This window comes from Mustelus asterias, chromosome 15 (assembly GCF_964213995.1).
Source record: "Mustelus asterias chromosome 15, sMusAst1.hap1.1, whole genome shotgun sequence".
Taxonomy (NCBI): Eukaryota; Metazoa; Chordata; class Chondrichthyes; order Carcharhiniformes; family Triakidae; genus Mustelus; species Mustelus asterias.
Window position 1 is genome coordinate 89,702,162 of NC_135815.1, and position 16,908 is coordinate 89,719,069.

The 16,908-nt window shown below is 43.7% G+C and overlaps 1 protein-coding gene across 7 annotated transcripts in view; it reads right to left on the bottom strand.

Moving 5' to 3' along the window:
• Nucleotides 1–16,908, bottom strand: part of ralgapa2 (Ral GTPase activating protein catalytic subunit alpha 2) — a 487,945-nt gene that overhangs the window by 444,563 nt on the left and 26,474 nt on the right. The window contains exon 1 of one of the 7 annotated variants that reach the window (XM_078230300.1): nt 13,182–13,305. The exons of the other annotated variants lie outside the window; for them this stretch is intronic. Within the exon in view, the coding sequence (XP_078086426.1) occupies nt 13,182–13,185 (4 nt within the window). The 5' untranslated portion in view covers nt 13,186–13,305. Of the gene's footprint in view, nt 1–13,181; nt 13,306–16,908 lie in introns of those variants that run through there. 7 annotated transcript variants of the gene reach the window in all.

Genomic DNA, 16,908 nt, shown 5'->3' on the forward strand with positions numbered 1-16,908 from the left:
AGTCCAACGCTGGCATCTCCACATCATGACTTCCAGTGAGCTGAAGAGTATCTTACTGCAAAGACAAAAAATTACGCAAGTTGCGCAGAAAAGAATGAGACCAGAAAATGACTTGGCAATTGCAGCAAGCCACTGACTCCAAACTATTCATCCTACACTGTTTGAGAAGGTCTACAGTTATTGCATTAGGATCAATAAGCCACCAGCATTAATACATTATACAACCAAAAAAATCTTATAGTCTGTTGCCCTTGATAAGAGAACCTAAATATGCTGGACTAGTGGAATGATGGAACCCACACACATATATTGTGGGTGGATTTCACCAAAGGAGCAACTGGAACTACATGACCTGCACACATACAGCTCTTTCAAAGTGTCAAATCAAAGTTATAACTTCCACCCATTAACTACACCTAAAGGCTGGGAAATTATGACAGCACTGTGTAAAATTGTACCATAGTAGCTTTTAAAAAGTGACTAGCACCATGCGCACCAGCCACGATGTTATATTTTCCATTACTGCTACAGTCACTTCCTAAGAAGCCAGGTAAGTCATCACTTCAAGTAGCACTCGGCTCTTTCAGATGCAGTTCCACCAGCTCCTTTAGATTACAGCACTGCCAGCTATAACAAACTGCAGGTCCTATTCCTGCCAGACAATGTCTGTTGCGTGGGTGGAGGTTAAGAAAAAAACATGTAAATTAGAAAAGGAAAATGTAAACAATATGTTCAAAGTTGAATATAAAAGCTATTTATTAGGTGTGCTCCACTGAGCTCACCTTCCAGCTCCTTGAAAAGTATAGCTCACGGAAGCAAATCAAGTGTTCAATGCTCAATTTCTCACTGCCATTTTTTAAAAATAAAAATTGTTGTTTATATTGTGCCTTTAACAAGGGCGGCACGGTAGCACAGTGGTTAGCACTGCTGCTTCACAGCTCCAGGGACCTGGGTTCGATTCCCGGCTTGGGTCACTGTCTGTGTGGAGTTTGCACATTCTCCTCGTGTCTGCGTGGGTTTCCTCCGGGTGCTCCGGTTTCCTCCCACAGTCCAAAGATGTGCGGGTTAGGTTGATTGGCCATGTTAAAAATTGCTCCTTCGTGTCCCGGGATGTGTAGGTTAGAGGGATTAGTGGGTAAATATGTAGGGATATGGGGATAGGGCCTGGGTGGGATTGTGGTCGGTGCAGACTCGATGGGCCAAATGGCCTCTTTCTGCACTGTAGGGATTCTATGAACAAGGAGACATGTCCCAAGCAACTTCACAGAAACGTAATCAGAGGTAAAGTCGGCATAGTCCCAGGTGACATTGCTGAATGGTGGTGATTCAACCGGAGGATCACCACACCTCGGTTGGGGGTGGTTAAGAAGGTGGGACTACATGAATTCATGGGAATTGAGCCTACATTTTTGACATCACTCTGCATCATGAACCAGCTGTCCTGCAAACTGAATAAACACCATGCCAGAAATATTTCATCGCATCAGACCCAGATTTTAAAGGGTCTTGAAGGACAAGAGGTAGGTGGAATTTGTTTTGGGGCGGGAGGGAACTTGGCCACCAATGGTGAGGAAACAAGAGACCAGGGCTCAATGGAAGATTGGGAGGGGTTACAAAGCTAGGAATGGCAAAACCATTAAGATATTTAAACAGGAGGGTGAGGATTTTAAACTGAGAGCACTGATGGACTAGAGACAATGTAGATTAATAAAAATTGGATGATGGGTAAGGAAGATTTGGTGCGAAGTGGCAGGGGGCAGAGTTGTGAGGAGGGGGAGAGAATACAAACAGTAGAATTTTGGATGAGCTTACGTTTCTAGAAGGAGATGAATGGGAGACCAGATGGAAGAGCTTTGGAGTGGTTGAAGCAGGAGGGGATGATGGCAAAGATCAGGTTTCAGCAGCTGAAAGGCTGAGGCAGGTGATTATGGAGTTAAATATGCTGTTTGCAATGGAGCCAATAAGCAGCTCAGAAGGTTAAACAGGAAAAGAAAGTTACAAAGGATGTGATTTAAACTGAAATAGGCTGGAGAAAAGATTTAGAATTAGTAACAAGGGTATGAAGTTAGTACTGGAGATCAAAGATAACAGTTTTGGTCTTCCTAACGTATTAACTGATGGAAATTACACCCACAAATACAATCATAAATAGGAGTAAGCCATTCGGCCCATTGAGCCATTCCATTAGACCACGGCTGTTCAGATTGTGGCCTCAACTCCACTTTCCTGTCTTCCCCTCATAGCCCTTGTATGTCAATCAAAAGTTTATCTAACTCAACCTTGAATATATTACACCACATCCAAGATCAGATGTCGGTCTGAAAACAGAGGTAATGCAACGGTTGAAGCAGATGGCGGAGAGTCCTCCCCTACTGATGGATGACATCACCAACAGACATCACCTAAATGAGAAAGAGTCAGTCAACAATCAATGTTCGAAGCCTTCAAAGGAAAGAGTACGAGGATGGGAACAGGAACCATTGTGGGAGATGCTCCAGCTACAATTGCACAAGAGTGTGAAACTAAGGTAGTGCAATCACAACAAGCTAGATAACAGAAGCATTTACTATACCAGAGGTTGCAATGAGAATGAGGGATGCAAGCTTAAATACAGGTTAATTCCCATGGTGGAACAGAAATCCAACAGGAAAATGTAAACATCGAGTTGCATGAAATCTGGACATAGATTTTGGAGTGACATGTTTGGAGAGGGCAGGGGAGGTTGGTGGTTGGAGGTGATGGTTTTTGAAGGGGAGAGCAAGGTCAAGGCCACTTTTTTTGAGAAAGTAGTAAATCATAGAAACCCTACAGTGCAGAAGGAGGTCACTCTGCCCATCGAGCCTGCACCGACAACAATCCCACGCCAGGCCCCATCCCCACAACCCCACACATTTAACCTGCCAATCCCCCTCACTTGCATATCCTGGGACATTAAGGGGCAATTTAGCACAGCCCTCTGTGGGAGGAAACCCACGCAGATACAGGGAGAACATGCAAACTCCACACAGACAGTGACCCAAGCCAGGAATTGAACCTGGGTCCCTGGCGCTGTGAGGCAGCAGTGCTAACCACTGTGCCACCATGCCGCCCAATAATAACAGTACTGTTAATTGAGAGATCGATAGTATCTTAGAAATGTTCCCTCTACTTTTCCTTGGCTGTGAGTGGCCCTTTTGTCGCACTTCTTGTACGTCAGCCAAGCATGGCACATGCACAGCTTAGAGAGAGCATTGTAATTGAGAAGGAACTATTTACAATGCCAAGCTAACATCCAAGCAAGAAAAAAATAAATGGATGGTTTAGTCACTTCTTAAGAATGGGTCATGTTAACAAGCTCAGAGGGGAATGTGTGGAATTAGGAGACTGGTTCATCGAAGCATTTGAGAAAATTTGGCTTGCTGTGAAAGAGGAATACAATATTGACAATCTGTCGTAAAAGAACCAATGAATGCCTCAAATTTATTGTTGGTGAGAAGAGTGGAAGGCAGTGAAGAGGATTTTAAAGAGATAACTAGGGTGAAAAAGAAGTAGGTTAATGTTTGCTCACCAGAATAATGCTGGAGCTCTGAGCAGATTTAGTAGAAGAAATCGAAGCCCAATAGAGTTTGTTGTGGCCCAGTTAGATTTGATGACAGAAGGCTGAACAGTGTGTGTGCTGGATATACTCACTTATGCACCCATTAGACTACAAGATGAAAAAATGGAGACCATATGAAAAGTCATGACAAAGAAGGAAGATAATAATGGTTATAGAATTAAGGGCCGCCAAGGTGGAGAGCGAGCCATTGAGTAGATCATCAACTGCAGAGACAAAACAACAAGTGGAAGATCAAAAGTGAGATGGTTGGGAGTTTGAAGGTGCAATTATTAAAGCCTTGAGGGAAAAATTATTTCCTTTGTTTGTGTAGAGGGAATTGGGGTTGAAAAGAAAAAAGGGTATGTGATTGATGAGGAATATTAAGAATGATTGGAGATCGTCTGCCCGAGATGGTTTCTCAACTGCCATAGATTCAATGAGATAGCAAGGTCAAGATAACAGTATACAGAGTTGTTTATTTCCCTTGTCCTACAAATTTATCAAGGAGTCTACAGTGGTCCATTAGTGGGTTATTAGAAATGAGGCAACCCCTCCCCACACCAAATCCATACACGTCTTCAATATATTACCTAGAATCAGCCCATATTTGTTGCCCAACCAACAGAACTCCAATGCCAGGATCATTTATGCTTATATAAAGACATTACAATAATCTGGTTTTGATGAATTAATTTTAAATTCTGAAAATGTCAAGCATTCAGAACAGTTTTTCAAACCATTAGTAGTGGAAGCCTTCTTTCTCACAAGATGATGGTTTGCACCATGGTGGTCATGTATGTTAAGAATAACTGGTCTGGCTCTCAAGTCCCACTCTTGCACTGCATTTACTGCAGGTGAAGGGTGGGATGAGAAAGTGCAGGATTCGCTAGCCTATGTTTTCTCTGGGCTCTCTTCTCAAGCAGTTGAGATTTTTGCTTCTGTTCACCTCTTCTAATGTCCTTCCAAACAAACAGTTGTCAATGTTCACCATGTTCATATCTTACTTACAGGCTTTTGGGCACCCAGGTCATGACTCAGTAGCCATCATCTTTCCGATGAACATGGCTGAGCCGGCGCAGATACTAATGGGTCAGCAATGAGTGCATGCGGATGGAATTGGCATGCTCCAGAGTTGGTGACCTTGCCCTGCCAAGAGATGTCGAGGATACGTCTGAGACAGCCAAAGTGGAAACTGCTCAGCCTTCTCTCCTACCTGGCTAATGTTGTCCAGGTCACACCACTGTTGGTGCGCGGAGAGGATGCAGGCTTGCTAGATTTGCAATTGATGTAGTCAGTCAGGTTGCTGTTATTGCACGCACATACTTAGCTTGGACATAACAGCAGCTTTGATTTCAACATCAAGTGACAGATTACTGGTGATTCTGGAGCCTAGATATGTGAAGCTAACAACCACCTCCAGCATCACATTATCAATGCTGATGGGTGTCAGTATGGCAATACCCTGAACCCATGACATTTGTCTTCCTAATGCTGATGATCAAACCAAAAACAGGATGACAGTCTATCCATTTTCCACTGAAGCTATTCCTAGTGCGGCATCGTCAATGGAGTGTAACACTGAGGACTTGAACACGTTTGTCTCGGATCTCATGTCAGTAAGGTCGAAACAGCCCATTAGTACTGGTATGCAAGTTGACAGCCTCAGTAGATGACATGAAGGCTAATTACAGCAAAGAGAAAAATATTCTAAAAAGCGCGGATGCCAGAACAACCCTGCTCGACAACACTGTGGATCCCAAAAAGTTATATTGCCCCACCATAGCTGACCTTAGCCACCACAGTGCCAGAGCAGCTCTGACAGGCAACCAACTTTCTCCAACAGCTTAAAGAGACTGCCTTTGCTCACATGGTCGAATGTCTTGATGAAATCAACAAAAGGAATACATAGTGGTCTCCTTTGTTCACAGCATTTCACTTGCAGCTGCCACTCCAAGATCATATCAATTGTAGACCTTTCAGTTATTAAGCCAGGATCTGCAGTCTGACATAGGCAACACGAGCAAATACTTTTCCCCAGATGCTCAGAATGCCTCAATAGTTTGTGCAATGTCTGCAGTTGCCCTTCTACTTGAACTTGGTCACAATCTTTGCATCACTCAGATCCCAGGGCACTGCCCCCCCTTCCTCCAAGATATGGAGATGCTGGCGTTGGACTGGGGTATGCACAGCAAGACTCAACACCAGGTTAAAGTCCAACAGGTTTATTTGGTAGCATGAGCTTTCAGAGCACTGCCCCGCCCCTTCATCAGGTGAGTCCTGTTAAACCTGTTGAACTTTAACCTGTTGAGAGACTTCTTACTGTGCTCCTCCCTCCAACAGAGACATTGTACAGATGGTGCAGGAGTGTCAGCTTCCTGTGCTTGATGAGTTCAGGAGGTATAGCAACAACCCCTGCAGCTTTGCCCATGGTAAGCGAGTCAATTAACTTTGCCGAGCTCCTCCACGGTGGGTCGGATATTTTAGTGTCTGGATTATTTATGGGGATTCTGCAACTGTTGTTCCTGTATGTTCCTTACAGCAAAGCCGTCACCTTGCCTTGAACTCTTGCCTTGCTAGATGAATGAGGAATGGTTTTCTTTCAGTAATCGGTGTTAAGCAAACCTGGTTTCTCGTTGGGAAGCTACGTCAATACTCACCTTATCAAGCTCCTTATCAATCACAGTTCTCGCATGTGACCAGCAAGTGACCTGCCAATCCCAGTTTGCCAAAAGAATTGGCATTTTTCTTTTTGTTTGTTTCATTTATTTATCCTTGTGTGATGGATTCAGTCCATTTGTTGAGCACAGGCCTGAAGCTCAAAGCACCCACTGAAGCAGAAGGGCTGTGATGGATCAGTGTTGCAATATGCCTTTAAGAGAAAGCAGCATGACATCATAAGAGAAACATGTCATGTGATATAATCTAAAGTTCACATTTGCTCTGAGCAGAGCACTCAGTTCTGATGCCTTCAAGCTTTATACCCATGTGCCTAATCTTAATAAAGGAACCCAGAACTTTTTTACCAACCCTTTATGGGTGATTGGTGCCTTGTGCAGTAATTAAACCCAGGGTGTTACACTATTATAATAACAAGATATTGATCAATGACATTGATCAGTGGTGTTAAACCAAGTAAGAAGTTTAACACCACCAGGTTAAAGTCCAACAGGTTTATTTGGTAGCAAAAGCCACACAAGCTTTCGGAGCTCCAAGCCCCTTCTTCAGGTGAGTGGGAATTCTGTTCACAAACAGAGCATATAAAGACACAAAATCAATTTACATGAATAATGGTTGGAATGCGAATACTTACAACTAATCAAGTCTTTAAGAAACAAAACAACGTGAGTGGAGCGAGCATCAAGACAGGCTAAAAAGATGTGTATTGTCTCCAGACAAGACAGCCAGTGAAACTCTGTGGGGGTTACAAATAGTGTGACATGAACCCAATATCTCGGTTGAGGCCGTCCTCGTGTGTGCGGAACTTGGCTATCAGTTTCTGCTCAGCGACTCTGCGCCGTCGTGTGTCGCGAAGGCCGCCTTGGAGAACGCTTACCCGAATATCAGAGACCGATTGCCCGTGACCGCTGAAGTGCTCCCAACAGGAAGAGAACACTCTTGCCTGGTGATTGTCGAGCGGTGTTCATTCATCTGTTGTCGCAGCGTCTGCATAGTTTCCCCAATGTACCATGCCTCGGGACATCCTTTCTTGCAGCGTATCAGGTAGACAACGTTGGCCGAGTTGCAAGAGTATGTACCGTGTACCTGGTGGATGGTGTTCTCACGTGAGATGATGGCATCTGTGTCGATGATCCAGCACGTCTTGCAGAGGTTGCTGTGGCAGGGTTGTGTGGTGTCATGGTCACTGTTCTCCTGAAGGCTGGGTAGTTTGCTGCGGACAATGGTCTGTTTGAGGTTGTGCGGTTGTTTGAAGGCAAGAAGTGGGGGTGTGGGGATGGCCTTGGCGAGATGTTCGTCTTCATCAATGACATGTTGAAGGCTCCGGAGGAGATGCCGTAGCTTCTCCGCTCCGGGGAAGTACTGGACAACGAAGGGTACTCTGTCCACTGTGTCCCGTGTTTGTCTTCTGAGGAGGTCGGTGCGGTTTTTCGCTGTGGCGCGTTGGAACTGTTGATCAATGAGTCGAGCGCCATATCCTGTTCTTATGAGGGCATCTTTCAGTGTCTGGAGGTGTCTGTTGCGATCCTCCTCATCCGAGCAGATCCGGTGTATACGGAGGGCTTGTCCGTAGGGGATGGCTTCTTTAACGTGTTTAGGGTGGAAGCTGGAGAAGTGGAGCATCGTGAGGTTATCCGTGGGCTTGCGGTACAGTGAGGTGCTGAGGTGACCGTCCTTAATGGAGATGTGTGTGTCCAAGAATGCAACCGATTCCGGAGAGTAGTCTATGGTGAGTCTGATGGTGGGATGGAACTTGTTGATGTCATCATAGAGTTGTTTCAGTGATTGTTCACCATGAGTCCAAAGGAAGAAAATGTCATTGCTATACACTAGATACATCGGTTGAAGGTCCCGTGCGGTGAAGAAGTCTTGTTCGAACCTGTGCATGAAGATGTTGGCATATTGAGGTGCGAATTTGGTCCCCATGGCTGTTCCGTGTGTCTGGATGAAGAACTGGTTGTTGAAGGTGAAGATATTGTGGTCCAGGATGAAGCGGATGAGATGTAAAATTGCATCTGGAAACTGGCAGTTGTTGGCGCTGAGCACTGAGGCCGTTGCAGCAATGCCATCGTCATGGGGGATGCTGGTGTAGAGTGCCGAGACATCCATTGTGACGAGGAGCGCTCCTGTTTCAACTGCTCCATGTGTGCCGAGTTTCTGTAGGAAGTCCGTCGTGTCGCGACAAAAGCTGGGGATTCTTTGTACAATGGGTTTCAGGATGCCCTCGACATAGCCGGAGAGGTTCTCGCACAGGGTCCCATTGCCCGATACGATGGGACGCCACAGCGAAAAACCACACCGACCTCCTCAGGAGACAAACACGGGACACAGTGGACATCGTCCTTATTAAATACCCATTTTAGAAGAGTTAAATCAGAGATCTGCATGTGCAAAATTCTTCTCGAAGCTTGATGGCAAGAATGGCTCCTGGTCAATATATCACAGAGAAGGCACAAGAGAGTTTACTACCTTTTATATTTGGACAACACTAGTTTCAATTACATCCTTTTGGGCTGTTAGCCAGGGTTTCTTTCAAGCTTAAATGGACTGCATTACGTGCACTCTACCAGGATTTATCTGCATAGCAGATGTAATAGATCATATACCTGATGTAGGAAGAATAAAGTAGGAACATCACATAATCTGCACTTATTGATGCAAGTGGCACAGAATGAAGGATTGGTACTTAACATCCTGAATTGCGACATCAACATGCAACAGATCAATTTATTGGGTTCAATTTATTTCAGTGCTGGCAGATGTCACAATGCAAGTAAAACAGAGAATATTAAAGCCATGTGAACTACTCAAGATAAAGTCAATCTTCGAAGATGTCTAGGTCTCTAATTTCTTATCTCCATACATTCCCATTAACCAGTGGACTGCCAAAATTGCAAAGCCTTATGATAAAGATTCAAGGTTACGACTCAGATTAGGTAAACCAGTTAACTTGAAAGTCACATCAGTATACTTAGTAGATTACTTAACCCAGCAAAAAGAGAGCATATATCTTTAGATCTCCAAGGTGACTCAACTGACAAACTTGGGGTTCTCCAGACTGATGTGGTACATTTTGTGCAATGCAAATGCCAACAGCTACAAGAAATGGTGAAAGATTCTACACTACACAAATTGTGGAAAACCGTTGAAGGATGGCCTGATTCAATTCAGCATGTCCATGAATATGCAAGACCATTTTGGCCTTGAGGCAAGCTAGACTTCTGTTATTTTTCATGACAGGTCATTGTACTAGAATCTGAGACCTGATATTCTTCAAACAATTTCATCTCACACATGGGCATAGATTGGGCGAGAAGGCTCAAGGGTTAGTCTACTGGCCACACAATTACATTGAAGCCATCATCAAGTACAAGACACATCAAGAGCTTGGATGTGATAATGCCTGTCCTCCCAGCTGATGCAGAGAATCAGTCTCAGACAGTGTTGACGGTATCGCCACAGGGCCTTGAAGTGATGTCTGTATATAGTCCAAGTTTCTGAGCCGCATAGAAGGGTTGGGAGAAGAACTGCCTTGTACACGAGGATCTTAGTATCAGCATGGATGATATGGTCATCGAAGACTGTCATCCTCAGATGTCCGAAGGTGGCGCTCATGAATTGGATATAATGTTGGATCTCCTCCACATCAATATCAGCCTTAGATGAGAGGTTGCTCTCCAGGTAGGGGAAATGTTCCATGTTTGGGGAGGGTGTCTGTGTTGAACCTGACGAAAGGCGAGGCCAGATGTTGCCCTGGGCGGATTGGAAATGACGCGAGTCTTCAACTCTGCCTCAACTGAGACCTATTCTTCAGTATGTTTCCTCAAAGGCTTCAAGTGTGGCTTGGATATTCTCCCAAGCGAGCAGATATGGCATCGTCATCTGCTTACTGAAGTTCCACGTGCGATGTCAGTGTCATTTTCTTTTTGGTTTCAACTAGTTAGTCCGAAGTTAGTCAGTTTCAACTGGATAGTCAGAAGCTTTTTCCCAGGGTGGAAGAGTCAATTACTAGGGGGCATAGGTTTAAGGTACAAGGGGCAAGGGTTAAAAGGAGATGTACGAGGCAAGTTTTTTTTTAAAACGCAGAGGGTGCTGGGTACCTGGAACTCGCTGCTGGGGCAGGTAGTGGAAGCAGATATGATAGTGACTTTTAAGGGACGTCTTGATAAATGCACGTGTAACCCCCTGCTGACCACTATATGGGGCTACTATTTAAATATTCAATCAACAGGATCCCGAATTCCTAGCGGTTGATGTTGATTTGGCTAATTCCCTGTTTACCCATAAATGTCAGTACTATAATCGGAACAAAAATAAATTTAACAAATATAATTAACAGACATAAAACAGTGAGCTCTGATCTATAACCGTTGGGGCCCATCCGCTGGTGCACACATGGGGAAACTCGTCCTCAGTAACACACTTGTAGATACTGTTCCAGTTGGATTGTATAGTCCCCACCAGTTACTCACGACACACACAGTCCAGAAGAGAGACACGTGTGGAAGATGATGCCGTAGGAGGCAGAGGTGCCGCGAGCTATCCGTGCAGCAACGTAGGTCGAGTGTGCTGAAGGCTGTCCTCCTCGGCAGTAATGAAAAGAACAGGCAGGAGAACGCCTGGCTGCCTCTCACTCCAAACCGAATTCTCACTGCCTGGGAAAAGCTCCTCTTCAAAATGTGGCTCTCTCTCTGCACACTCCCTGCCTTACTCCGTAGCTGCTTCACTTCCTGGCGCCTTTTTTTCCTTCCCGCCCCCAGAGCAATCAGATTGGCCCAGCCCACATCACTCAACAAACAGCATCCTGTTCAGCAAACAGGACACTGAAACCCACAAGGGACAAAGAACACTTGTAAATGTCTTCCCCACAAATCCCCACTTTTCTCAGTCCCTTACACATGAATAGGATGGGAATGGAGGGATATGGTCCCCAGAAGGGTAGGGGGCTATAGTTCAGTTGGGCAGCATGGTCGACACAGGCTTGGAAGGCTGAAGGGCCCGTTCCTCTGCTATAATTTTCTTTCTTCTTTGGTTGAGATTGTAAAGTTTTCCATTCATCCTGTAGATGACATCCACTCCTCTGAGAAGCTGGTTCTTGACAAGGTGAAGGATGGTGATGAGGATGGAGAAAAGGGTTAGGGTGATGATATATCCCTGCTCGACTCCGGGTCTTGACCTTGATGGTTTCTGTCATATTTCCATCGGTGAGGAGTGGTCACTGACATCTTGTTGTGGAGTCATCGGAGGATGTTGATGAATTCCTCTGGACGGCCAGCCTTTGACAGGGTCTTCCATGGCACTTTCCCACTGACTTGAGTCAAAAGCCTTGGTCAGGTCAATGAAGGCCATGTGGAGTGGCTGATGTTGGCATTTCTCTTGAAATTGCCCAGTGTTTCACTGTTTGGTCGGAAGCCAAACTGGCTTTCCAAAAGGATTTCTTCAGCAATCGAGAGAAGACAGCTAGCGAGGGTTGGAGCGCCGATCTTCCCAGCAATGGAAAATAGGGAGGTTCCTCAGTAGTTCTCGGTCCGCTTTGTCTTCTTTCTTGAAGATGGTAGCGAAGGAGGCTTCCATGAGGTCGGCAGGGATTTCTTCTCTGTCCCATATTTTCAGGAACAGCCGATGGAGACACGTGATCTTTTCTCTACCAAGTCTGGAAACCTCTGCTGGAATCCCATCAACTCCTGCAGCTTAGACTTCATCCACACTTGGTGGGAGATCATTTTTGTTGAGGAGTGGGGGATTTCTTTGAACACATCCTCAACTATGATTATATAACTTTACCATGTACCCCATTATTCAACAATTGCACAACTGTCGCATATACTAAGTACTATTTTCAGTTTGTTGTGCCTAGAGAAATCATTACGGATGACCGTCCAATTTATTGTTAATCCATTTCAGGATGAGAGAGAGAAGTGGAATACCAAACACACCACTTCTCAGTATCCTGAATCTAATGGCCTAGCTAAATCAATGATCCACATGGTGAAATCCCTCATTCTCAAATGTAAACAGACCAAATAAGATCTACACATTGCAATGGTACATTGAACAGCAAAACTTTTAAGTGCAGCTAGTCCACTGCCAGCAGAGTTCATGTTTGATAGGTCAGTGCATACCAAATTACTTGCTCTTACCCATTCTACCTTTTCAGAAACTCAGTGTAACTTTTAAAACCACAAGAGATGACAAACATGCATGATGAAAATGCATACAGAATTGCCAAGTTTACAGTTGGGGACATTAAGTTTCCACGCAGGATCCCGCAGAAGGTATGTGGCAACCAGCCGAGTTGAAAGGGCTTGTTCAGTACCGTGGTCCTTTGCAGTCATTTGATGGAAAGGCACAATGGTGAGGCATAACCAAGGACAAACCAGATCCTTTCCAACTCAACCATTGTACATCCCTATTGCATCTAGGGCAAGATCACAAATGCAAAACCAGGAACAACATCCAAGTATGAACCATCCCACGGATCACTGAACAATTGAAGGAACCTCCCGACAAGTTTACCATCATCAAGATCTGGATGCACCAGCAGATTACCTTTCCGCTTTAGAGATTCTCAGATTCACTTATGTAATTGTAACTAAACATTAAAAATGTATTGCAAATAGTTATACTTCTTTGGAAGGAGGTGGAGGGGGAGGGGGTGTAGGGAAGTCACCTTGAAAGGAAAGGGGGAATGTTGTAACATGCCTTTTAAAGGATACCAGCATGAAATTGGAAGAAGTGTCATGTGATCTAGTCTTAGTTTCACTTTTGCTCTGATGCCTTCAAGCTTTATACCCATGTATAATTGTTCTCAAGTGCTGAATCTTAATAAATTAACCTTGTTTGGTGCTTGTCAAATCCCTTATGAGCAATTGGTGCCTTGTACAGTAAATAAGCCACTATTATAATAACACGACAGTCAACAACTTACTCATCAGGCTGTCCAAGTTGAGATGGGTGGTGGTCGACCAATTGAACACGATGAACCCTCCCACAGGAAAAAACCCAAAACACCATTCCTCAAATTAAGCTTATCAGTTGTAACAGCTTTCTCCAGTGTTGTAAGCCTGGGCAAAATTTATGGAGGCCTTGTGCTACCCAAGCATCAGGATATCCTCTTCAACTTCCCTGGGTCAGTCTGAAAGAATGTAAAGCATTACACATTTGGCACCAGCTTGGTTGCGAGAATTGGCAGATAGATTACACTTTTAGCCAGTCAGCCAGCCTTTGGACTCCACACCAGATCCTGACAATGTTTACTCCCTTAGCCTTCAACTCTCCTAAGGTATCCACCGGGCAGTGGAGCTAACCACCCATAATTGGGATTCTGGCTTTGTGCCAGAGTGCTTCCACATGCCAGTGGGCCTGCACACTATGTTTCGGTGCCAAAACCCCCTCAAGAGTTCCTCAAACTTTTGCCTGGGACTGCAAGAGACCAGTTGCCATGTGTCGCTGTGAGGAAGCCTCGCTGAGGACTTGCTGATGGAGAGACTGTGGTATTAACAGGGAGTGCCTTGCACATTTGGCTCTCTTTTTCTCATTGCTGTTAGCAAGCAGCATTAGGGTGAAAACGAGAAGCAAACTAGCTAATAAAAGCAGAGCGCATGTTAACTCTTTTCACCCACACGCTAGACACATCACATCGACCGTGATGTGAATGGTACACAAACAGTAATACAAATGATTTATTCACAATGGAAGGAGATTATGTAGTGAACATTTTAAAAAGACAAAATCCATTTATTGATGACTGCTGTCTGGAAAAACTGTCATTTTAGCAACATCTGGCAAACAGTTCTTATCTTATCATTTCACATTTTCCTGTTCCACAGTGGGCAAAATAAAAATCAGTGGTAACTTTCAGCAAGTCTATTAACTGTGTTTCATCCATCATTAATCTAATGGGAACTATTCGAGCACTTCCTCTGCTTAAAAGCACAATATGCAACCTCAATCAAATCCTTGTGTTTGGATTTTAAACAACAGCTTATATTTGAAAAGGAACTCCCGTCAACCTCATCCTTATCTTGCTGAGTATACAGGAACTTCATGCAATAACTAAGTTGTCATGGATAACAACTTTGTCCTAGTTTTGTTTCTGGTTATCCTGCATTGTAACCAATTTGCGCTAATTTGACATTAATTTCCATGCAGTGCATATCACAGGGCAGAAGTATTGTACCAAAAGCAAAGTACTGCGGATGCTGGAATCTGAAACAAAATCAAAAAGTGCTGAAAAATTTCAGCAGGTCTGACAGCATCTATGGAGGGAGAACAAAACGCGAGTTCCAAGTCTGGATAATTCTTCATCAAAGCTAAAGAGAACTACAAATAGGATGAGTTGGGGGGGGGGGGGGGGGGGGTAGGAGAGAGAGGAGAGAGAGAAAGAGAGCAGGGGTAAAAGAAGTAGGGGCTGGGTGAAAAGCCAACAACAGTTGGAGGCTATGAAGAGGTTGACAAAGATGTCATGGACAAAAAGTCAAAGCGAATGTAAATGGTACTGATCATGGCTAAGGGTGTTGATAGTGGCACATTAAGATATCAGAATGTGCTAATAGCAGAACAAAGGTAAGCAGTGTGACTAAGGACAACCTGGAACAGGTAACAGATGGCCCTAGAGGGAAGGGAGATGAGAAAAAAAGATGGAAAGCAGAATAAGAAAGGGGATGCAGAAATGTATCAATGGAAGAAATGATAATAAATTTATAGAAATAAAAAAATGGGGTGAAGGTGGAGAAGAGAGTTCATAGTCTGAAGTTGTTGAACACAATGTTAAGTCTGGAAGGCTGTAACGTGCCAAAATCGGAAGAGAAGATGCTGTTCCTCTGGTTTGCATTGGGTTTCACTGGAACATTGCAGCAGCTCAGAGATAGACATGTGGACATGACAGCAGGATGGGATGTTGAAATGGCAAGTGACAGGATGGCCTGGGAAGAGAGAATAGAGCCAACATTTCAAGTCAGGATGATCCTTTGTCAAAGCCGCTCTGATGAAGGGTGATCCTGACTCAAAACATTGGCTTCATTCTCTCTCCACAGATGCTGTTAGACCTGCTGAGATTTTCTAGCATTTTCTGTTTTTGTTTCTGATTCCAGCATCCATAGTATTTTGCCTTTATCTTAGGAAGGTCTAGGTTCTGCTTGCGGATGGACCAAAGATGTGCTGCAAAACAGTCACCCCAGCTGCATTTAGTCTCTCCAATGTAGAGTAGGCCGCATTGGGAACAATGAATGCAACAGACCAGATTAAAATGAATTGCCCATGAAGGGCTACATCATCCGAAAAGTTGTTTAGATGGATGGTGAGCAGGGAGGAGAATGTATGGTGCATTCTGCAACTCCACAAATTGACTTGGCTTCATTGGAATGTAAAGTGTGCAATATAAAAGCTGCAGCTGAACTTGCACAAGATGTGGCTTCAGTTGAATGATTACAACCGCTTTAAGCAAATCCGAGCACTTTGGCTTCATACCAGAGACAACCAATCCAAAGCAAACTTTAATGCTATAAGATGGCCCTGGTCACTTAAGTACATTTATAATTTTTATATCAGGAAACAGGCAGGAGTTTGCTGCAACACACACCCACCCCTATTTTACCTGGAATTTACTAGGAGCCAGCAGTATAATGTAGCTGTCATCTCAATGTTCTAAAATTGATTAGCATTTACAAATGGGATTTCCAACATAAATGTAGCATAAAATCCTCATGTGCACGAACAGATTGAGGTTGCTGTGTGTCAGGGGAAAACCTCTCTATTGCATTCCTCTAAGCACACGACCCCCATATCACAAAGCATCTGCAGGCAATCGACCTACTTACTACAATATGTTAAAAAGACTCCATTAGATTCAGAGTATGCATCAGTGTAAACATGTATGCAAAAAATAACAGCAATAGAGGAAAGATATTTCTTAATAAGAATGAGCGTACATTTTAAGGTTTCGTTCATTCTCTCTCTCCCCCCCCCCCCCCCCCCCCCCCCACACACACACACCACCACCACCAAATTCAAGGTGAAACTGAATGTTATGTACATTTATCATGTAATTATGTTTCAAGTTGTTGGATACTTTCAGCAGCTAGCAATCAATCGGTTATGCTGAGACAGTATAAATTACTATTCAGGAAAAATCACAAGGCTTAAAGATTAGAAACTAGAAATAATCTGGCAGATTATAAAATGTATTTCTATATTTTGTTTTCCTTACGCAGGTGACTGACCAGACCACATCAAGCATTAAGCTAGGCACCAAGACACTATGCTCCAAACAAACTTGGAAGCAAGAAGTCTTTAGAGACATCAAGTCAAATACAAACATTTTTTAATAATAAATTTAACTAAATAATAAATTTCATTACTTAGAAATCAATTTCTAGATCATAAATAAATCAAGATTTAAGTAGCAAAACCAAGCTTTATACATGTTAAACTAAATATATACTCTCCACAATATGTAATTTCTATCATTTCAATAATAAATTACAAAACGTGATTGAAATGATGGAACTTACACAGTGAAGGGTAAAGTCTGGCTGTGTCACAGGATAAAATGTGAACTATCCAGTGCAATGAAACAGAAAGAGTCCTTCATTTCATAAAGCATATTCATATGCTAATATCATCTTCATTATAGCTTACTCCAGCCCTACATTTTT